The sequence below is a fragment of the Eleutherodactylus coqui genome, chromosome 2 (genome assembly GCF_035609145.1).
Source record: "Eleutherodactylus coqui strain aEleCoq1 chromosome 2, aEleCoq1.hap1, whole genome shotgun sequence".
Classification (NCBI taxonomy): domain Eukaryota; kingdom Metazoa; phylum Chordata; class Amphibia; order Anura; family Eleutherodactylidae; genus Eleutherodactylus; species Eleutherodactylus coqui.
This window is the reverse complement of record NC_089838.1, coordinates 297,517,127-297,541,087: the sequence shown is the minus strand read 5'-3', so window position 1 is coordinate 297,541,087 and position 23,961 is coordinate 297,517,127. Positions and strand designations below refer to the sequence as shown.

The 23,961-nt window shown below is 43.1% G+C and overlaps 1 protein-coding gene across 6 annotated transcripts in view; it reads left to right on the top strand.

Annotated features, from left to right (window-relative positions):
* The first annotated feature begins 6,582 nt into the window (after window positions 1-6,582).
* FGFR1 (fibroblast growth factor receptor 1) overlaps window positions 6,583-23,961 on the top strand; it is a 77,961-nt gene continuing 60,582 nt past the window's right edge. For 2 of the 6 annotated variants that reach the window (XM_066593398.1, XM_066593392.1), the window contains exons 1-2: window positions 6,584-7,169; window positions 21,153-21,318. In XM_066593398.1, the coding sequence (XP_066449495.1) occupies window positions 21,228-21,318 (91 nt within the window). In that variant the 5' untranslated portion in view covers window positions 6,584-7,169; window positions 21,153-21,227. Of the gene's footprint in view, window positions 7,170-21,152; window positions 21,319-23,961 lie in introns of all 6 variants that reach the window. The other 4 variants (XM_066593397.1, XM_066593394.1, XM_066593393.1 and 1 more) reach the window with 3 other exon arrangements.

The following is a 23,961-nucleotide window of genomic DNA, read 5'->3' as shown; positions in this document are numbered from 1 at the left end:
GGAGTCACTCTGCAGACTCTCTGGCAGACAATTATTGACAGGCAGGCTTACACAATAAACACGCCGTATGGCAGGTGCATGAGTGTAACTCAGTCACGTACCTCTGTGCGTTGATCCTAACTTTGGACGGCCGCACAGGAAAAGCCTGTAGTGTGAACTGGTACTTGTACAGAGCTATTGTAGGGCTCGCTCTCTCTCTCACAACCACACTCCAAACGCTATTGGATATCGCTCCTCTTCCTCCATCTTCACCTAAATGGAAGCTGAAGGTGCTTCCATGTGACTCTGTGTCAGCACTCTCTCCTCCTGAAAACGGGCTCCTTACCCGCTCTCAATCACTCCTATTTATACCTTCTTACATACCACATGACAAGACAAACTGATACATTTATATGCAGGCAATGATTTTATTAGAGTTAACCTCTGAAGCGCTGCAGCTGTGAAACACACACACACTGGATATGACAAGACAAGCTTTTCACAGTGCATCTACATAAGACAAAACATGTATGACATTTATGGAGGGGACTAGGATGGTGTTTTGGGCCACTACACCTACATACACACAAACGTTCGGCTTGGACAACCGTTTGTGTGTTTAGGGTGGTAATCTACAGTCAGCCACCTTTGGCAGTGGCTCATCCCTCGAAGAACACAAGGATAGAGCATTAAAATTCAACATCTCCCCAATCCTTTTTTTCTCCTAACATCATCATCATTCGACCCAACAGTTACTGGCGGGTTTGGACGACTAAAATCTAATTCGCATGGAGGCCTTTAGAAAAGACCATCAATGTTAAATTGGTGAAGGTATGACACCATCAACGATCAGAAGGGCCATGGCTCTCTGGTCTGTGATGTCATATTCATCGGCCACATGGTCTTTCTGTAGCTTAGTCCCATTTAAGTGAATGAGACTGAAGTGCAATACCAGGCACTGCCATTACATGATGTATGATGCTCCGCCAAGTATGTAATGAAGAGGCTGTAGCACTAGCCTGAATTCCACAGCCCCTTCAAGCAGTTGATTAGTAGGGATGTCGCAAGTCGGACGCCCAGCAATTTGATTTTGATTACCTATCCTAAGGTCTTCAATGTTTTAGTCCAGGCATAACTGGTGCCATTTTTATTATACATCTTACAGCACTATTGGTAAATCTCCCCCAGAGATAGAGAGGTTATTATACTGTAGGAGAACGTATTACTATATAACATTTACAAAAAACTGTGCTACACCTCTAGTAAATTTATGTGGAAAAATAAAAACCAGGTGAAGTGATACAAGGAGGCTTCTTTCCATGTCAAATATTTATAAAGGAGCTGCTTGTAGATGGAAGGAAAGTTGAGTTCTCACCTAAGGAACATTCATAGCAATAAGGCAGAATACATTAACACTTAAAAAGTCACTGAGTAGGTTGTTAGTGTTGAAGTGTTTCCACTTTCTACTATTTCAGGCCCTGAAATCACAAATCTCTGGAGACTATAATAAGTGAAGTTACTAGATGAAAGACACTGTGAAGGGCGATCAGGAAGAGTTAATAAAAAGTTTAAAACCGTCCAGCTTTAACTGTACATAAAATAAATCTATGACCATGATATTTGTCATTAGGTAAGGTGACCAGACGTCCCAATTTAGGCGGGACAGTCCCGCTTTGGGACCCAGTATCCCACTTTCCGCCGGGACTTCAGCAGGATAGCCATTTGTCCCGCTTTCGGGATTTGGGGTCACCATTGTAGTGATTAGTGGCCGGGGCAGGGGGAGGGGGGGCAGTTCCCCAGCCAGTAATCACTCTGCAGTGCCGCAGGCCAGATTCACACACTGACGGAAGTGTGTGCATCCTGGATCATTGTCCCCTCCTCCCCTGACCTCTCCTCTTTAGTTCCGCAAGAGGAGAGGAGGGGGAGGATGCGCTGCTGCAGGGGCATACACTTCTGCCCGCCGGCAGCGGCACTGAGAGGAGCAGCAGTGTTGTGAAGACCAGAAAAAGGTAACTATAGAGGGCTTAGGGGGAGCGCTAATACTATGGGGCTTCTGTGGGGGAGGGGTCACTATTATTGCTGGGGCTACTGTGGGGGGGGGTCACTATTATTGCTGGGGCTACTGTGGGGTGTCACTATTATTGCTAGGGATACTGCGGCTGTCACTGTAATAGCTGGGACTACTGTAGGGGGTCACTACTATTGCAGCGAATACTGTAGGGGTCACTTATATTGCTGGTGATACTCTGAGGGTCACTACTATTGCTGGGGCAACTGGGGGGCACTACTATCGCTGGAAATACTGTGGGGTGGCACTACTATTGCTGGGGATACTGTGGGTGTTACTATTATTGCTGGGGATACTGTGGGCGTCACTATTATTGCTGGGGATACTGTGGGGGTCACTAATATTGCTGGGGATACTGTGGGGGTCACTAATATTGCTGGGAATACTGTGGAGTGTCACTATTATTGCTGGGAATACTGTGGAGTGTCACTATTATTGCTGAGGGTTCTGTGGGGGTCACTATTATTGCTGGGGCTCATGGGGATGTCACTACCATTACTGGGAATACTAGGTGTCACTATTATTGCTGGGGCTTCTGTGGGGTGTCACTATTATTGCTGGGGATACTGTAGGGTGTCCCTATTTTTCATGGGGCTACTGTGAAGGGTCACTATTATTGCTAGGGATACTGTTTGGAGGGGTCACAATTATAGCTGGAGCTTCTGGGGGGGGGGGGCTAAATAATAAAACAAAAATATATTTGGTATCGCTGCATCTGCTAAAGTTCGATCTATCAAAGTAATGCATTATTTACCCTGCATGGTAAATGTAGTCAGAAAAAAAAGAACACCTGAAGTCTTCTTTTTAGGTCACCTCATCTCAAAGAAAAAATCTAATAAAAAACACTCATACATCCAGGTCAATGGATAAATAACAAAGTTATGTTTTTTTAAATGGGGGGGGAGGAAAAAGCTGAAATTTTAAAAAAGGGCCATGTCATTAAGGAGGGATCTTGTTTCTATGTTGTACAAACTGCAGCAAAAATGACGTAACAATATTCTATGTGTCATACGATAACCACGATACCAAATGCATAGCTTATTGCTTTTTGCTGTACTACTATCATTTTTTCCCAAACATATTTAATTTTTCAAAATTATTTTCTACTGCCATCTTCTGACACAATAATTTTTTGATTTTTCTGTTGACAGGGCTCGTTTTTTGTGGGACGTCCTGTAGTATCTTTTAGTACCATTTTCAAGCACATACTACTTTTTGAACATTTTTTATCACATTTTTTTCTTGGAGACGGGGTGACCAAAAAAAGCGCAATTCTGATTTCAATAGTTTTCTTTTCATTAGCAGGATTCTTGCCTGTTAGGGCTTAGTCACACGGGCGTTTTTTTGCCCGATTTGCAGATGCGCTAGTGATCCGCATCTATATATACCCAATGCTTTGCAATAGGAGCGGTCACATGGCCGTTTTTTATGCAGATGTGCCAAAAATTATATGACACAACGATTCGCAGAGCACATGTAACTGCATTTTGTGCAAGTCGGTGTTCTTGTACATGCGCTCAATGGAACCGGCGGCAGCAGCACCGACCCAATTGAGAAGATATACTAAAGATCGTTCTCCCATTGGGCAATGGGCTCTCGGCCAGCGCTGCAGTGATTTTCGGGGAAGGGCTTTAAATATAAGCCCTTCCCTGAAAACCATCCCAAAAAAGTGTAAAAATAAAAAAAAAACATATACTCACCTTTTTGCTGCTGCCAGGGATCAGCCACGTCCAGCCAGCTCTTCTTCTGAACTGCTTTCTGTAGTATTCAGCAGCCGGGGATTTAAAATCTACGCCTGCTGAATGGGCTGCCTCTGATTGGTCCCAGCCCTCAGCCAATCAGAGGCAGCACTCACTCACCCATTCATGAATAGCTGAGTGCTGCCTCTGATTGGCTGAGCACTGTGACCAATCATAGGCAGCTCTCAGCTATTGAATGACAGCTGAGGCGGTTGCCCACTCTGGAGTCCGCAATGTAAATACACCCGTGTTCACGTGTGTAGCAGGGAGTTGGTGAGCTGGGAAGTTTTAGAAGTGAAACCTTTCTGCCAGTTACTTTCTTCCTTAAGCTTCTGTTTTTGCTGTGACTTTGTACGTTTAGGTGTTTTTTACAGGAACTTATAGTAATTATGCTGTTATCTTTGCACTAAGTGCTATTATCTTACATTAACCAGGCAGCTAGGATCTTCTTTTTAACCTCTGTTGCAGATTTTCTTTACTGCTGCACTCAATCTCCGCACCTCTACAACCACAGGGCAGTCACCTTCAGCGCAGGCTGCCGTCGGCTTTGCATTTGAACTGCCCGCCTTATTTCTGATATGAGAGGAAGGAAGCACTCCAATTGGGCTGCTGTTCGGAGGGGTGGAGATATGAGGAGCCGCTAGCTAACAGCGCGTGTCAGCAATCCCCTTCACTTCAGGCTGCCATCTGCGCTTCATTTAAATTGCCTGCCTTACCACTGACAGGGGAGTAAGGAAGCGCTCCGATTGGGTTGCTGTGCGGAGGGGTGGGGGGTATGAGGAGCCACTAGCTAACAGCGCGTGCTGGCAATCCACTTCGCCTCAGGCTGCCATGGATTTGAACCTCTACGGGAGGAAGCTCTCCCTTTAGGCTCCAGTGTGGAGGGGCGGATGATACTAGCGAACATCGTGGTGCCATAGGTTTGCCAACACTGCTCTAGAGTGTGCAAACTTGCAGGCTGCCCAAGTTGGTGTCTCAGATGGTCCCATATATGTTCTATTGGCGATAAATCTAGCGACAGAGCAGGCCATGGATGTGTGACAATGTTGTGGAGACATTCCTGTGACCCCCTTGTGTGTGCTGCCAAGCTTTATCCTGCTGCCTCTTGGAAGCCACCATGAGAGGAACACATGTGGCTGCAGGATGTCCCGGACATATCACTGAGCTGTCATTGTCCCTCGTACCATTACTAGGGGTGACCAAGCGACGTATATGATGGAGCCCCAGACCATCACACCAGCAGTGGGGGAGGGTGGTACTGGTGCATCTTGTCTCCACCAGAAGAATGGTGGAGACCTGGGTTGTGTGGGTTGACTTATAGGGGAGGGGCAGGTGACAGCCACTAATGCGGATTGGATGCTCCCCAGACACAAGGGCACACCTCCACCCGCGTTCAGGCATGTGTCCTCCCCTCTGGCCTTCTATCAGCGCTCCTAGCGCCTCTGTAACGCTCCTGCAGCCATCCTTCCATATCCTCTTGTAGCCCCACTGTCAATCTCCCCTCGGCACCCCGCTGTGACTCCACCATCATCTCCCCTCCAGGCTTTCCCTGCCGCCTCCGGTGCTGTCAGTCTCCAACCACGGCTTCTATCTTCTGTAGAATCACTGTGCCCTTCCTGCTCCTGCGTTGAACGCGGCCTCGCTCTCACATGGAAGCATTTAGGCTGCCCTGTCGTCGGCCGGTCTCCTCTCATCCAGCAACAACGCTGAAGCTGGGGCCGCTCTCCGTTTCCCCGGCCCACGCAGGCTATCATCCGCAGTCTTCCCCCAGCGTCCAGGTAGCCAATCATCAGCTGGGGGCAATCAGTTTTACTCCACCAGCACACACCCATGTCTCCACCCACAGTATCGGTCATTCACAACACCACTGCAAAGCAGAGATGAAAGTGGGTATCAAAGGCAATACGCATAATTTATGCCATGAGACCAAATGTCCATCAGACAAGTGCCTGGCAATGGTTCCAATAGACACAGGGGTGTAACGATGGCGCAACTTGTCTCTGAATGGCAGATAATGAAACAGTTGAAGATGCTTGTGTTTGTGGGAGGATCAGACAATCCTCTCTACTGGGAATCAGTTGAGGGCATACTGACCCCGAATGCCTTGTGTGCATGCCTTCACGCACCCACTGCTCCCAACATCTCCTCCTAATAGTCTTGGCAGAAGGACCTAGGTGGCGGGCAATTTATCAATACAACCATCCAGCTTCACGCATCCCAATAATGCGCCCCTCTTAATCTCTGGTAACGGGGTGAAATCTCTTCTCTGCGTCGTAGCGACGTCTAGTGGTCAACAAGCTCTACACAAGTGGAAGAAGAGGCCACTACACACAAGGAGCCTCCGAGAGCCTTTTATAGGCCAAGACCCTTCATCTAATCACCACTACTCTCATCATTTACGTATCTGCCTGAGATGGACCTGCATGCAGAGTTTTGCAGCAAAACGACAACTTCTTCTAGGTACTTGGTTTTTTTTTCACAAGATAGATATATGTGAGCTCTACAAAACATATAATAAACTAAGCAGTATTGCTTTCAGAGCCAGGACTGGAGATGTAATAAGTCAGCTTTATCTCCTCTGACCCCTGGCTTGTATGTGTGCACTGCAGCCTATGTGTATTCATATTCAGTGCAGTCTGAGAGACAGAGGAGGGAGCCTGGCATGTAAACTACAAGCCCCAGTGTGCACAAGGAGAAATCTGAGAGGCTGGGAGGGGATTGTGTAAATGAACTCTGCCTGGGAGGGGCTGCAAATTCTTGTAGGGAACATGGGGGATGGGACTGCAGTGTATTGTTAAGTCTGAATAGGAGCTGCCTCACTTCTCTCCATGCTCAAGGAATCCTGCACACTTGGAGGGATACACAACTGCCTCATGTACACTTAGCAGAGCTGGATACCTTGTTTCACCAACCTTCTCTATTTATCAACTTCAAGATTCTTTTTTAATCACTGGGAACGAAAACTTTTTTATTTTCACGTGTAAAACTTTCTCTCCTGCCTGGATTTCCGAGAGGTGCTTCACACGGTCCACATTTTTGTCTTAAGGGCACCAGATGGTTTAAATTAATTTTTTTTTTCTTCTTGTGAAATACTTCTCACTTTTTTCTATATATTTATTTTTTCCTTTTATTTTTTTTTCCAAGTCTTTAAGTAGTTCAATTTTTCTTCAAGAAAAAGCCACAGTCTTAACCCTTTATCTGGTATTTTAGATTTTTTTTTTTAGAGAAACTAAAGGGTGAAGGCTACTTGGAAGTTGGGGACTAAACAAAACTTCAGTTTTTAAACTTTTTTTCTTCCTTTTTTCTTCTTCTTTGATTGTTGAAGTCTTCAGAAGGATAAAGGAGTGAAGACTTTTGTGCAAAGAATCCAAGGTTTCGAGTGGGTAAATATTTTCCTTTTTTTTAACCTACCAATGTATGCTGATAGTATTTGGTTTTGTTGAGCAAAGCGGATTTTATATTATGTTGTTACTTTTTGTTTAAGTCGCAGTAGGGTTATGTGATTGCATGAGAATTGTAATTTTTTTTTCTACTTTCTATATTTTTTTATTTTGTTCACTTGCTTTCAGGATGAAGTCAGTGAGATCCATTCTGCACATATGTTTTCTATCAGAGTTTTCTGCTATGTTTTCATACTTGTATATGTGACTTGAATGTCTACCTTTTGCCGTGATTCTGTTTCCAACTTTCCAGCCAGGAGTTTGCTCTCCGTTACAATATTATTTATTTATTCTTATTTGTTTTTTTATTTAACTTCCTGTTATGTTTAGTTTTTTTTTCTTATTTGTATTTATATTGTTTTTTATTTATTTTGCATTTTCCTTTATTCCTAAGGTAATGGTCTCCAATAGTTGCTCTACAGGGTCTGATCACCTTTGTGTTCAGTTTGCTGAAGCACATCCTGTTAATTGTAGTTCCACAGTGGCAAGTGGATCCTGGATTGTCTTCAGGGACACTGATGGTCTTGTGCATTTCTCCTAGTATAGTTCATGTGTGCTAGGAAACCTTCTTCATATAGCAAAGTTATCTATGTATCTCCTCCTTGCTTGTAGTATGTATTTCTATGAAGTAGGCAAGTGTTAGAGGGAGCGAGAGAGGTTTGGAAAATATTTGTCATAGAATGTTCCATGACTGCATTCAAAACCCAGCCTGTGGATGAACTTTTCTGCTGGATCATGCTCAGTAACTTGTTCCATTCATCGTAATGGGGAGCTTTTTTTATTCTATCTATCCATCCATCCCTCTATCCCTCTTTCCCTCTTGCATCCTTGATCTGTTCCAGCATTCCAGTTTTTCCTGTATCTAGTTATGCAGGTGCCAAGCTGTGACTAATATAACACCAAGTATATGGATAATGAGACACAGGTTTTACAGATATGGAAGGCAAAAGCCCATAGGCCATGCCCTGTAGGCTATCAGTAGACCACTAGCTTTTGTATGACTTGAAAGTTCCAGCTTGACTTTCTAAGCTGAGGAGCATTGGATCTGTATCTGGTCTAGTGACTGCTAGCTTGCTTGGCGGTTTGTGATGCAATTCCTAATAGAAGCCCGTTATATTCTTCGTATTTACCCCTCCTGTGTACACTTGTTCTATACAGTATTCAGGATCTTGCGTTGCTACTCCTTGAAGGTGGAAAATTTATGAAGGCACCGAAATAGTAATTGAGTTGATGCTGGTAGATGTCCCAGAAATTGACAAAATACATGCCAATTTTCCAGTATTTTCATTTTATGGCGTGCGACATATTGACACGTGTGATCCAACATCTAAAAACAACATGAGTTGGCGTGACAAAAATGTTCTCTGTCCCCCATGCAATGACGTGGTTTGGAAATTTGTGCTGTAGGTGATGCTTGGTTTCCGGCAAGTTCTCCTCTCCAGATCTTGCTCATTCAATCCTCTGTCTATTGTTTCCATCCGTGTGTTACAAATGTGTCTGATTTGCAGTAAATAATTTGATTAAATGCTGGCGTTCCACATATGTGGATAATTTGTCCTGCTTATCTCAACCTGTTGGCTTAAGAGATGGCGTCTGTGAAACCTCTATAGTCCTGTGCCTGCCCCAGGGTAACTTTACGGTGACGTTTCAGGACCTGGACACCTAATTTGAAAATTCAATTATGTATTTTTTTAGTTTTATGTTTCAGCAGATTTTCATTTTATGTATTGCTGGATAATATGAGGATTTTAGCATTGAAAGCTTGATATTTTCCATCAGTGACTATCTCTATGTGGACTGATGCTTATGCTTGGTCCCAAGTATATTATTGGCTTAGCCAAAGTCCCAGCCTGGTATATGGCTAAAGATTCAAATATTTGTCTGTCAATCCTGACAGTTTCATTGGGATCCAATGACCATGGGGCCCAGTAGATGGTCTTTTGCTGTTGAGATATATGTGGATCTGGTAGGCTTTTAACCAATTCGAATCGTGATCGCTCATGGATGTTAAGTCCATCAGCAGTATCTTATCCCCATGTTGTATTAAAATAACAGGCATGTTGGTCAATTTGACTATGCTTGTTAATGGGTAGTGAAGAATAATGGGCATACATCCTCATTTGTTGAGTCAATCTTCAGTCTTGCCCGATGGGGCAAGAAGTATGTTTGACCAATTTGACTATGCTTGTTATTGGGTAGTCAAGGGTAATGACTATCGAGCATACGTCGTCATTTGTTGAGTCAATCTACAGTCTTGCCCAAAAGCAAAAGGCATACCTTTTCTTGTTTACCAGGTCTGCCAGCTGGGTTATTTAGGGGCACAATATCATAACCAAGTTCTCTTTGGAACTGCAACCTGCCTGGAGCCTTTTGTCATGGGTGGCACATAATGGACTATGACGACAACAACACAACTTCTTCAAGTGGTGAATCTGCTCTGACCCATCCGATGAAAATGTTCTGTTGCCAATGTGTCTATTAAGCTACATTTTATTCAACTACGACATTGCTATAGTATTTACCACCAAATGTCAAAACCTATTGGGTTTCCATATAGACCTTTTTGGATGGGACATTGATGGGCACACTGTAATGGATTGATGCCCACTGAAAGTTAAACATAGTGGAGTAACAGTATATAATAAACAGTTGAATTGTATGTAATGATGTGCATATCCAGAGTAGATGTTAATTTGAAACCTAAAACCTGCTTGTACCTGGAAGGATTGTTTGTTTTTCAGGACTGACTGCCTGTTTTGCAAGTCTTCCTAGTTCCAAATAGGCGACAATGGCTATCTGCTTTAATGAATGGCCTTTGAAGTAGCACTGTTGGAGAGAAACATAAGGTTAGGCGTGAAGAAGCTGTAGGCCACATGATCTAACCATGATATTGTTTTCACAGGTGGTCTGCAAACCAACCCATGGAATTATTAGGTTTCCAGATGGACCTTTCACGCGAAACGAAATTGTCCACAGAACGCAGTGGAGATGCGGATTTTGTCAATTAGTGTGGATATAGCTGCAGTTTTAAATGTATTCTGTGGAACATCTTGCATTTTTTTTTACACAGACCCCTGTGTATTAGAGACCTGCAAGAACAATTCAAGTATACGCACTTAATTCCATATCCGAAAGCCTTTCCACTGCAGAATTTAATATAGCGGTTTTGAAGTAAAGAAGCGTGGATTTTAACAGATACAGAATTTAAACCCCATAGAGATAACATTGCGATGTAGAAATGTCCATTCGGACTAATTCCGTCCCATGTGAAAGGTGCCTAAAACTGACTGGCAAAGAAATGTCATGTAGCCACCAAATTGTGCTGGATAAATAAGGGTTTTCATATGTTCCTAGGTATTTTGGGTCAAACATTCCTTACTTTTGTTTATCCGCACCCTAGAACACATTAGTTTCTATGACCTTTTTACCATGACTTCCTTATAGATTAGATGTAGCAGTTGGAATAAAAGTCTTAAAAAGTTATTCATTTCTTCTTATCCTACTGCGGGCAATCGGTTATTTACTTTTTGTTGCACCTGGCACTGCCGTTTTTAATATAACGATGCTTTGCTAATATTGATTGTACATGAGACCAATCCTGTTCACCTTGGACCAGACATGGCGCCTGGAACAAACTGTGGCATGAAGCCTATCGGCTTCAAAGAATTTATTTCGTAAATATAAGGCCTTGAGTCAAATTCTTCTGTCAAGCCCATCATACCAGTTTCTGAGAAAGTTGAGTCTATGACCAACTCCAACAAGGGTTAAGTGATGTATCGCAACATAACTCATTTGCCAGTCCAAAATTTGAGAAAGTATGGTCAAAGCTGTACTGGAGACCATCATTATTTTGTCAAATAATTATACAAAAGTGGACAACTCAATGATTTATATTTACTGCTTTTTCCAATTTTTTTCGGAGGGGTTTCGAACAGGATGGTTTTGTATAGACATTGGTCGTATGTTAATTTTTGTAGCCTCTGCCAATCGGCAATATGAAGTGGCAGTTGTGCTAGGCAAGTACTATGCTACTTTTGTATTTTGACTCCTCCTCTTTTTTAGGGGAGACAGGTGATGGGCCTTTTGACAATAGTGGGCTGAGCATGTGGCCTCCTGAAAATAACCAGGTGGAGATGAAGTGGTATGACTCTTTTATACTGCTCCCAATTATTTGCATACACGGTGTTATGCCGCCAATGCTGAGACAACCCCCTAGTAAGTTCATATGCTTGATGAGTGCTTTACAACTTTATAATCCAAATTACCGGCAGTGTTTACACCGTTACAAGCCTAAACTGCTGACATTTGCATACAGCATAATAATTTTATTACGATTCTGGTTAACTTCTCTGAGGCTATTGACCGTAAGGGTGCAATTCATTAAAATATAGTGCACCAATTAACAACATGTTTTCGATCTAGATGATCAGGAGTCAATTGCCCTGAAAGTGTGACATCAAGGGACAGAGCTGTAAAGTTTTGGTGTAGCCAGTTAAAGACCTGCCATAAACTTATTACCATTGGGCAGTCCTTATTTGTATGACGATGATGGCTAAATGAGGGGTTACTTCTAATATGTAGTCCCTTTAGGACTCGATGGCCCAAAAAGCCAACAAGGAGAAAAATCCTACTGTCCAATATACAGTGTAACCCGTAGTGCCCTAGGTACATGTCAGTTTGGCCTGACTGCTAAATATAGACTTTTTGTAATTGATAGTGCGTAGTAATATCCGGCACGTCTGGAAGCATAAATTATTTGCTCATTGTAGGCTGGTGCCATCTGGTTGCTGGATTTTTTTTCTTTTTGCCTTCCAGGTGTGTACAGTAATACAAGCATATCAATGTACATTTCATAGCTTGCTGCTTCCAGGCTTCACAATCTTTGTTCTCACCTATATGTGTTTTTTAATAGATGCTTACCGGATGACTATAAAATGTACTTGCAACAAACGCTCTAAACTACTAATTATATCATGGAGCGAAAGGGCTGCATAGGTACAACAAAGAATATGATACAAATACTGAGATGAGGTTGGGTCCTTCAGTAGGCTTCTTAGTGGATACTTCAAAGGTGGGCCATCTGTCCACCCTATTAAGATGGGCATAAGAGCCCACCACTTCCTATCGGGTCTACTAATGTTCAAGTGTCAATCGCTACAAGTAGACCTAGCTGGCTCTTCTTTCTCAGCTGTTCCTCTCCACATCCAGAGATGTTGTGCCTACGTTGCCCCTTCTCACCTCAATCCAAGTAATGTATATAGTTTTGTTAAACAGCACATCGGTGAGAAATCCCGGCTTTGAATATGTCATGCGGAACTGCTTTTGGCCTACAGGTATCACATTGTCAATGGACAGCTTTCGATCATGGAGGTCTGTCTGGATGTTTTTCATGTAAGTTTCCTCAAGTGACCAATCACTGTTGTAAATATCTGTGACCATTGAGTTGGTTATTGTCTCTTGAGTCTGGTTGACCTTCTGGTAAATATATTGTATTTCATGGCTACCCATTTATACCTTTCTGCATGCCTTATGACTACAATTTCCTAAACCAATCAGAACCCTATTTATCTGTTTTTTGATGGTGCAGTAAAACTATTCAGCTTTGTCAGACCAACAGCATATTGGAGTCTCCCAACCAGGGGCTTGGTGGCCACGTATGGGCCCCCTTCTTGTGGTTTCCCTAGCTGTTGAGGCTGCAGATGCTATTGTATATTACTAATACCAAGAATGCCATTGCATTACTAGAATGTGGACCTGCAAGAAAGTTGGGGTCCTCTGGTGTAGAAAGTGGCAACTACTCAGAGCCATTATCACTTCCCCTCCCCCGCTAGTCGTTGTACACCGTTTTTGAAAAATTCCGTTTTTTTCAGAGATGTGAAATATGTTGCAGTAATTACATTCTTCTAATGTAATAATTTGCTTGCTGCTGGCTAGTTTACAGATTTCTTCTTCGTATGGTGTTTTCTGCTAATTATTTCTGGCGCTGACTTTGGAAAATATTCATTTCTAAGAATTGAATAACACATTGCTCGTAAACCAGTTTAGGTTTTTTATTGTCGGTGTAATATTAAGTACTTAACTCTGCCTCCAGCGTTTAATTCCAGTAAGGTTTGTGTTTAAAGAGAGAGTCCCGGTGAGAAAACTGTATATTTTTCTTAATGGAGGATGGATTGGTACAATGTATCTCTAGAGTTTTCATATACTTCTGGAGCTCTTATTGTTATATTAAAAGATACAAGATGTACTATGTTGCTCTAAAACAGTAGGAGCTCCACATTAAGGCCTCTTTCACACGGGGACCTATGCGCGAAAAAAATCACGCGCGTAAAAAACTTGCGGTGGTTAGAACAAATGGTTTCCTATGGGCAGGGCAAAAAACATCTGAATGTTCCCGAAGGAGACCATTAGTTTTAATTGCCACAAGTTTTGTACGTGCGTGATTTTTGCATGTGTAGGCCCCCGTGTGAAAAAGGTCTAAAATGGTGAATTAAAGAGTCCAAGTTCCTTTTTAACCGTATTTGACTTGTACTAAATTTACTTTTAACATTTTGATGGCCTCCAGAGAAAATATAAATCTTTAATTGTATCTCAAAGGAGTATGAAGACCTGTTGTGCTCAGTGTTCATTGTTTGTGTAGTCGATGTGAAAATACTAGGGAAAACGAAGAGTCCTTCTACATGGAACAATCGCTCTTGATGGCGATTGCCGATCAGCTAGATAGGCGCTCGTCTGTGTGTCCTTGACATAGGACATTCAGGCTCTGTTAAAGGGGTTGTCCCGTGGCAGCAAGTGGGGTTCAGCACTTCTGTATGGCCATATTAATGCACTTTGTAATATACATCGTGCATTAAATATGAGCCATACAGAAGTTATTCACTTACCTTCCCTGCGCTGGCGTCCCCGTCGCCATGGTGCCGTCTAACTTCAGCGTCTAATCGCCCGAGTAGACGCGCTTGCGCAGAAGGGTCTTCTGCCTTCGGGTCTGTTCGGCAGCAACGGCGTTCTGGCACTGCCCCCTTCTACGCGTCATCACGTAGCTCCGCCCCCCCCCGTCACGTGTGCCGATTCCAGCCTCCTGATTGGCTCATATTTAATGCACGATGTATATTACAAAGTGCATTAATATGGCCATACAGAAGTGCTGAACCCCACTTGTTTTCGCGAGACAACCCCTTTAAGGGGACAAGCAGTCAAATTATTTCCCGTAGCGTATCATCATTGTCGGCAGCATCATCCATTTACACAGGAAATATGTTCCTGACACTAGTGATTTTATTTTGTGCTGTATAAAAGATACAATTGTCCAATGAACAAGCGGTTTCTCGTTCGTTGCGTGATTGGTCGCACATTCACCCATTAGTGGACAATAAACTGTTTGGGCGAACGTACGTGTCCAATAATAATATAATCAGCCTATATAAAAGGCCCTTTAAGATCCTTTTACATTTACCAATTTTGTCCCGAAATGGTTCTGTTGATGATTGCCAATCAGTGCTCCTCTAGATAGTCTGAATTGACCTTTGTGAAAGCTATCCTAGGGGGCGTACAATACAATTGCTTGTCCTTATAGAGTATCGTTGTGGGAAGTACATCCGTCATTCACTTGGGGAGATGTGCCACCACAGACACATTATTTTGTGCCATATAAAGGATGTGATCAATCAAAGAGCAATCGTTTTTCTCGTTCATAGAAATCTAATGGTGATGTTGGCTGACTTGTCTTAGTTGGCCTCAAGACGTACTCTTTGATCTAGTGGGTAGTATTGGCCTACCTCGGAGAATTCACTTAATCGTTTCTTGATCATTTTGTAGCCCTGGCGCTGTCTTTATTGGTTTTCTTTCGAGGACTAGACTCCAAACGCCATCATGTTTTCTTGGAAGCAGACCTATCTAACCTTATCTTCTGAAATTTTTATGTTGATGTCATAATCAGGAACATGAGAGAAAGCAGATGATCCCACTGGAGTTGACCATCCGCCCAGCGTTTAAGATGTGTCTGAGTGGTTTATGTATCTCTTGATACTTGACATACCCTCTGATCAATTGAGGAAGTCTGTCGTCCTTGTTTGACATGTTTAGTTTACAGTCTTCCAGGCTCTGCTATTCGTCCTTTTTATGGAATTTCTATACTAAAGGAAAGCTAACTAATGGTTTAAAGACGTTCTACAGGAGTAGAAAAACATTTTCCCAGATATGCCACACTTGATGTTTGCATGAACACCAACTTAGAAAACTTTTTTTTTCGTAGGTTGTAAGAAGTAGAAAGTTTGTGTAACACTGACTAAATTGAAGTAACCTTGGATTCATTTGTCTTGACTTGTGGTAAAGTGTACTTCTTAAAGACTCTACTCAACACAGTCGCTCCTGGATAATTAATAGCATTTTACAAATACCATCCATACATAAGTTCTGTCACATCTTTTAATAGCTTTAAGATAAATACACCCTAAGGCCCCCTGTCCACGACCGTGAATTCACTGGCGGTAAATCGCCGGCGAATCACGCAGGCTGAAGCTTTTTCATAGCGTTGCTATGGAAAGCGCCGGCCCAGTGTCCACGAGCGGAGAATCATTGCGATTCTGCGCTCGCGGCGGGCAATTCGCAGCATGCTCTATTAGATTAGGCTGACCGGCGGAGAAACGTTTGTGGCTCCTGCACCCGGGGCGAAGATCTGCCACAGGACTTCGCAACGCCCGTGGACAGCTGGCCTTAGGCTCTTTCATCTCTGTTTCCCACTTGGCCATCTGTACAGCTGCACCACATGTCCCAAATGAGCCCCTATTAGACATGAATTGTATTGGAAGTTGATTGGAGATTTTAATCGAATTGTTGTATATGGAGATTCTGTGATTTATCCATCTTCGTAAAATCAAGTTCAAGCACCTGCAGGGATTTTAATTTGCCCCCTATTGGATTAACATGGAAGAAGATTATGTTTGGGATGATGTCTTGGGGTCAATTTTGGCCGCACTATTTACAGTACATGAGAATCATTGCTAGATCAGGGCTGAGTAAAGGTCCTTTCAGACACAACGATTTTCGCTCAAAGCCATCTTTTGAGTGATAATCGTGTCTTAACTGCACTGACATCATGCAGTTTTCGGTAAGCTGCTGCTGATTGCTGATCTATCAGGAATTCACAGCGGGGATCCTATTGTTTCAGCTGTATCCCGCTCCCTGAACACAGCCGGTGTATGAAAAATAGAGCGGTCAAACTGTTTTTCATACCTCGCTCAGCTGTATAACAGCCGGGTGCAGACGACAAGTGGGGACATCCCACTTGTCTTCTGCATCCCCCTCTCGGAGCGCTTGGCTGTATAACAGCCAGCTGCTCCGAGCAGAGAACGGCTGGATGCAGAAGACAAGCGGCCCCACTTATCTTCTGCATCCCCCGCTCGGAGTGCAAGGTGATCGCTCAACATTTGAGCGATCACCTTGCCCTGTAAAGAACTCAAATCTTTTGAGCGATAATCGTTGTGTCTAAACCAGGCTCCAATCCCAATAGACTGGAGAATATGTCTTTGGAGTGTTTTCTCTTCATGCCTAATTGCCCTTTTACATGGGACGATTCTCGTTTGCCCGAGTGGACGAGCTGGTGACATCATCCCCAGGTCATTCGCACTCAGGCCTCCTGTTTAAACTACATGATTCTCATTGAGGATCGTGCAGTTCTTACTCGCTTGTTGTTCAGTGTTTCACATTGCTATCTTTAATGCCCGACAAGTGAATAAGCCAGCATTGCCTTTTATGCCGGCTGACCGTGAAAGATGAGTGAGGACCTCCCAATTCATGTTTGTCGTTCAGTCGTTGCCTGCATTCAAGCTGAACGATTATCCTTCACTTTTGCTTGTCTGAATGTTTTTCTGAACAATAATCATTCAGTGTGAACGCACCTTAAGGAAGTTCATGGTCTTGCAAGTAGAAAAAAAAAAGTTAGCTGGTTCCAGGATTGATCTAATTGCTTACCAAAATCCACATAATTTGATCTACACCATGGTGCACATATCCTTTCTTTCTGAAGTCATGATTGAAAGTGGTCTTAAATGGGTTGGTTTTAGAGATGAGCGAGTATACTCGCTAAGGCACATTACTTGAGTGAGTAGTGCCTTAGCCGAGTACCTGCCCGCTCGTCTCTAAAGATTCGGGGGCCAGCGGAGAGCGGGGAGGAATGAGCTCTCTCTTCCCACCGCAACTCACCTGTCACCCACGCCGGCTCCGAATCTTTAGAGGCGAGATACTCGGCTAAGGCACTACTCGCTCGAGTAATGTGCCTTAGCGAGTATACTCGCTCATCTCTAGTTGGTTTACTTCAAGAGGTTCATAGTTTGGTCGAAGACAGTAATACTCTACGGTTCGGTGCTATAGAGTCATCGGCACAATAGATAGTACCTCAAAATGATATAATATCGTACAAGATTATTATCTTTTCCCTAAAAGCATTGGTCTGTAATATGACAAACTTTATTATGCCTCTGTATGAAATTAGAGGTACAGTATGGCCCTTCTATAAATGCCAATTACACACTCCGAGCTGTGACACAGCTGCATGCATGAGACCTTGTATGAGCCGTTCTTTTTATTATCCGACTGTTCAAATCTGAGAATGTTTTGGTAACTTTTCCCTTTAATTCCCAAAGGTATAATCTCCCAGTAATTCATATCCGTCAAGACAATAGTTTTGTATTATATAGAACTTCCGCGGTTTCCTTTTATATACAACTCTCCTTGCGGTCGGAGATTATCAGAGCCCTCTTGTATTCGAGGAAGAGCATTTTGACAAAGAGGTGACATGAGGTCAGGGTGGGGAGGTCGGAGTGGAAAGGAAGTGTTTCATGTATTGTGTTTAATATGTTTTGTTTGAAGACATGTTGAGTCATATAGGACTTTTAGAAGTACAAATGCAACATTAGTTAAAGTGTAATGCGCCCATTTCCAAAACAGTTATTTTATACGTTTTTTTTATAGTGAAGCCCTGATTTCCATCATTGTTTACTTAAGTTTTGGTGACCTCTGAATTGACATCTAATAGGTCCTAATGTATATGAAGCTATCTGTGTTTTACTGTATGGTGGCAGTTTAGGGCATCCGTTTATGCCTAGGACTATGAATAGTCATTGGGCATAGAAATGTGCAACTTTTTGGGCTGTTTTCTCTGGAGGTCTGTGAACTTTTTTGTAATTCATATGGAGTGCTGCAGTGGTCCAACTTGCTCTTGTACATTGTTGCAATGATCTTTATGCTGCACCACATTTTAATGCACATTGTAGAGCAAATAAAGGGGTTGTCCAGCTCTGGAAGATTGATGATCCTCAGGATAGGTAATCAGTAGCTGATCGTCGGGGATATGCAGGCCGATCAATTGTTCATCAGGTTTCTGTCATGGTATACAAAGCAGCAAGCGGACAGCTCCATTCATTGTGCAGTGGCCCGGCATAGTATTGCAGGCATAACTCCCATTGAGAGCTGCGTGTGCAATACCATACTGGGTCACTGCAAATCTACAGAGCGATCTACTTCCTGCTCCATATATTGTGACGGTAACATAGTATTTGAGGCTAAAAAAAGGCTTCTGTCCTCCCATGTAATATTGTTACACTCAAGAAAGATGCCCATACCCCTCTTGACAGTGACCTGGCGAACAGTGGATCGGCTGGCGGAAACCCAACGATCAGCTATTGATCAATTAGAAGCCTCAGTTTTTCAAAGCTGGACACCCCCTTTAAGAGGGCGCCTTGGTTACTTTAAGTAGATATTGGCGAAAAAATACGCCACAGCCCGGAAATCCCTCGGTCAGCCTAAACCCTTAAGAATGACTTCTAATGCCTAAATAGAGGCACCTGTAAGCTTTTTACAGTGCTAGACGCTGCTAAACTCCCTCCCCCTCCCTTTTTTTTTGCTGCTCCCATAGGAGTCTATGGGAGCCGCCAGCGTAGTTCGGCCAAAAGATCGGACAAGACCTATCTTTTCCGGCAGCGTATAAATTCGGTGGCTGACTTCAGTCACGAATGTCCTGTTTGTTTTTTTTCAGGCGCAATCTGCAGCAGAACTCTTCCATATAACATGTCATGGATTTTCTGTGTGGCCTGAGGCTACATTCACACATAATGGATTTTCTGTTATGTATAATCTGCTGTGGATTTTGGCACAGATCAGAATTAAAATCCAATTGTAAAACAAGGGTTTTTGAAGCTGATCTTGGTGTGGATTTCTCCTCATTTTGAAGAGGTGGAATCCACGCTGAACATCTGCTGCATGAAGAAACATGCTGTGGATAGAACATCTGCAGAATAGCTCAATTTAGGCATGGATTTTTTTTCTGAAGCAAGGTAAGGTTTTGAAAATCTCATCCATTTAGCTAAGGCTGTAAGTGCAGAAAATTCACCCTACATGAACATGGCCTAAAGAATCACATGTTGAACCCCAAATGGCCATTCCTTTTTGTGCTAAACGACTACAATTGGAAAATTGGAATTGGAAGCCTCTACACACATTAAGGACCTTTTCTATTAAGAGATAAAGCTCCAATCATTGTGATAACCTCTCATCTACTGGACCTTCGCATGGGCAGTTGAGACATTATTCGGGTATGAACAGGGGCGTAACTAAAGGCTCAGGGGCCCTGATGCAAAACGAGGGCTCCCCCCCCCCATCTGTATCTATATACCTAAACCATGCTGCACAGAGGTATAACTTGAAGCTTCTGGGCCCCAATGCAAAACCTGTAACCGGGCCCCCAACTATAATGCTTTATTCATAGTACTGGGTTCCCTATATGGAGAAGAGAGGTCTTATGGGCCCCCTAAGGCTTCTGGGCCCGGGTGCAACCGCATCCCCTGCACCCTCTATAATTACGCCCCTGGGTATGAACGACCATCCATACGTACGTCTGTTCCCCCGAGCCTTATCATTGTCAGCGTTACATTTGTTGCTTACACGGGGAGATGTGCTGCCAACAACAATAATTCTTTCTGCCGCATAAAAAGGTGATCGCTCGATAAAGAAACATTTGTTGGGTGGTTTACAGCCCCTTCACATGGTCTAATTGGGCAAAAGAACATTCCTTAGAAGGTTTTGGCCCGAGCAGGCCATGTAGAAGGCCTTTTCGATATGTTGTCCTTCAGTGGGAATGGGCAACTGTATAGATTTAAACTCCTTGATATAATGTCGGTTGTTAAAATGGAGTTTGATGCTAATGGATAGAAAAAAATTCTTCTGTCCACCTGCCCCCCCCCCCCCCCCACACACACACACACACACTCCTTCTTTTACAGCTGGCATCTCTAATGACCAGAATGAGTTATGTGTAAGCAAATAATTATGCATTTACGACTTGAGTGCCTAAAAGGAAGGTAGTAAAATTCGTTGACTGTTTTTGCATATGCATCATGTGTACCAAAGACAATTGTTGCACCTAAGTTGAGTGCCTGGCTTTGACCCCATTACTGGGTCAGTGTTTTATTTAGAAAGGGAAAAAAAACTTGGCCGGGACGCAATCACATGTCTGTTCTTTTGTTTGTTTAAAATATATAATCAACTTAATATGTTTCCTGTCATTTTTGCTCCACCTCACGTAGACTCTCTTTTGGGAAGCATTATTCAAGTTCTGTATGGCCTTGCCCTACAACATGATCAGCAGTGGTGGAATACAAGTCCACTGTTGCCCCTTGGTCATGGGGCAATTAAAGAGTTGCATTTTAATGAAAATTGGCCAAAATTTCTAGACCTGGATCTCAGCCTTACATGTAGTTAATCAGAGTATATATAGTGACGTCGTAGGTAGTTGATCGCATTCCATGTGGTTACGCGTAAGAGGGCCACATCTGCTGCAAATTGTGTGCCCTATTTACTTTGTTTTCCTTGAGTTTATTAGATAATAGGACTGGTGAATGAACGGTTTATAACTTGTTTATGTCTCTGTTTATCTAGGAACAGCGTGCGGCTCGTCTCGTCTTGACACTGGAGGCCTCATGGATTCCGGTGGCCTGCACTAGCCGAGTGGGGATGTTCTCTGGAAGGTCGTTGCTTCTCTGGGGTGTCCTACTCGGCGCTGCTCTCTCAGTTGCCCGGCCCCCTTCCACCTTGCCAGACCAAGGTAGGTTATTGTTGCTCTTCTAAGTTTTTAACGGCATTCTAAAACAGTAGTTAGAAGCAAAGTAGTCGTAGGTGTTCATAGAATTACCTTGGTCAAATTTTTGTATCTTTTTTTTTTTTAATACCTAGTATATTCAAGCAACCAGAATTTTTATTGTAGTTTTTAGACGTAAGTCAGCTAAATTTGATAATTTTGGCAGGAGTTCTGATATGTATAGAGGTGTTCCAACTCTACTCTGACTGCAGATTGGCAAAAAAGTAGAACTGGACATGTTGGAGTTGAGCATGCCCTACCTATCCTTTGTTTCTGTGTTGAGAAAAGCTGTAGGCCGAGCACAGGTGTCTATGGTGGAGTGGCTATTGGACAACAGCCATCTAAGGTGTATGGCCATATTGAAAATGTCTTTATTTGCTCTTAAATTGATGTGATAGGAACTGGAATGCAGATTTTGACTCCTTGCCAGCTACATGCCCTGACACATCAATAATGTCTATCTGCAGAAAAAAAATCTAACATTTCTGATAAATTTTTTTGACCAGTAAAATCAAATAGATTGTTAACAATATGTGTTCTGGGATCATAAATCATTCAGTTAGTTGTCTGTGTTGCTATTTTTGTGAATGGGTGGATCTCGTTTACACGCCTTCTTAATGCGTTCCGCTCACCTATGTTTGTCAATGGAGATAAATGAAATTCGATCCCTCATAGCTGCCAAACTGTATAGAGCAAAGCAGGTTCCCAGCCTTGGGGCTCAGATAATCCGCCACAGACTTCCTTTTCTGCCTTTGTCCTAACGAAGGACTTGTCTCTTCCTTTCCATAGCCCCAGGGTGTCTGTGCTCATCTTCTGGGTAAATATTGTGCATACCTCTTTGGCAGTCTGTTGTGAATATACCAGAACATAGCCGCGGGTTACTGATCCTTCTCTGCGGTGAAGTAGATATGTTTTTCTGACAGATCATGACATGGGTGGATAAAAATACAAATAAGTATAAAAGTCAGCACAGAAAGTGCACATATCTTCCCGAGTGTAAAAAAAAAACTAAATATATATATATATATATATATATATATATACACATATACATAAAAAGTACTTTCTACTGACACAGGGAAATCTGTGGGCTTTTACGGACATTTGATCAAGAGGGCAAATACTAGAGAAGCTACGGTGTCAAAATATTTACAGTAAAGTTTGCAGCTAGCCTACAGCATGAAAGATATACACTATTGGTCAAAAGTTTTAGAACACTTCAGTTTTTGGTATTTGCACAGTTTAAAGGGAACCAGTCACCTACCTAAAGGAGCATAAACTAAATAATGTTGCTGTTGGGCAAGGTGACAGGGAGATGGTTGCTGTAATTTCTTTATACTCGCCTGATTCCTATGGTGCCCACTGCTGAGGTCTACATGTTGGCAGAGAACCTGACTATTTTCAGAGTCCCGTGTGCACACTCCCCATAGACTTGTGTAGGAGATTGCACGCACAGGACTGTAAAAAGAGTCAGACTTTCATCCGGCAGGTACTGTGGAAATCGGGAAGCAGGTGAAAACAGCACCCAGCTTTTTGCCACCTTGCCTAACAGCGTCATATATTTATGGTGCTTTAGGCAGGTGACAGGTTCCCTTTAATGTCTCAAATGAAAGCATAAAACCAACAAGTTAAGAGGAATAAAAATAATGGATTAAGTCACCTCCTCCAGCTGATGTAACAGCTTTACGCAATTGAGGCATTCTTTTTACAATTGCATTCAGATATTCAGAAATGTCTTCCCAGCATTGTTGCAGAAGTTCCCACAAATGTGCTGCACTTGTAGGTTGCTTTGCTTTCATCCTTCTGTCTAGTTCATCCCAAGCAAGCTCTATGGGTTTTAAGTCTGGAGACTATGTAGACCATTCCGCTCTTTAAAGCAAACCCGGTTGCTTCATGTCGTCTTAAGTAGTTCTGACTAGAGATGAGCGAACCTACTCGTTTCGAGTAATTACTCGATCGAGCACCACGATTTTCGAGTACTTCCGTACTCGGGCGAAAAGATTCGGGGGGGGTCGGGGGAGGCATGGAGGAGCGGGGGGTAGCAGCGGGGAACAGGGGGGAGCCCTCTCTCTCTCCCTCTCCCCTCCACTCCCCGCTGCAACCCCCCACTCACCCACGGCACCCCGCGAATCTTTTCGCCCGAGTACGGAAGTACTCGAAAATCGCGGTGCTCGGTCGAAAAAGGGGCGTGGCCGAGTCTGCTCGCTCATCTCTAGTTCTGACACAACCTGTTTTCGATCATTGTCTTGCTGGAATATGAACCCCTGACCAACTAGGTGTACACCAGAGGATATTGCATGGCATATCAAAATGCTTTGGTAGCCTTTTTTGCCAGTCACCCTCTACTAGTTGCGAACTCTGGATCCAGCCAAAAAGCCCCAGACCATTTTGATTCCTCCTCCATGTTTGACAGTTGGCGTCACACACTCGAGAACCATCTTTTCGCCTGCTCGATGGTGTGCAAAAATCCTGTGATGTACCAAAGATGTTAAATTTTCATTCATCAGTCCATAAGACCTTCTTCCACTCTTCATTAGTCCACTGGAGTTCCTGCTTATCTCAGGCTTTTTTTTTTTCTTCTTAATTTTGGCCTTCTTACTGATACTCTAT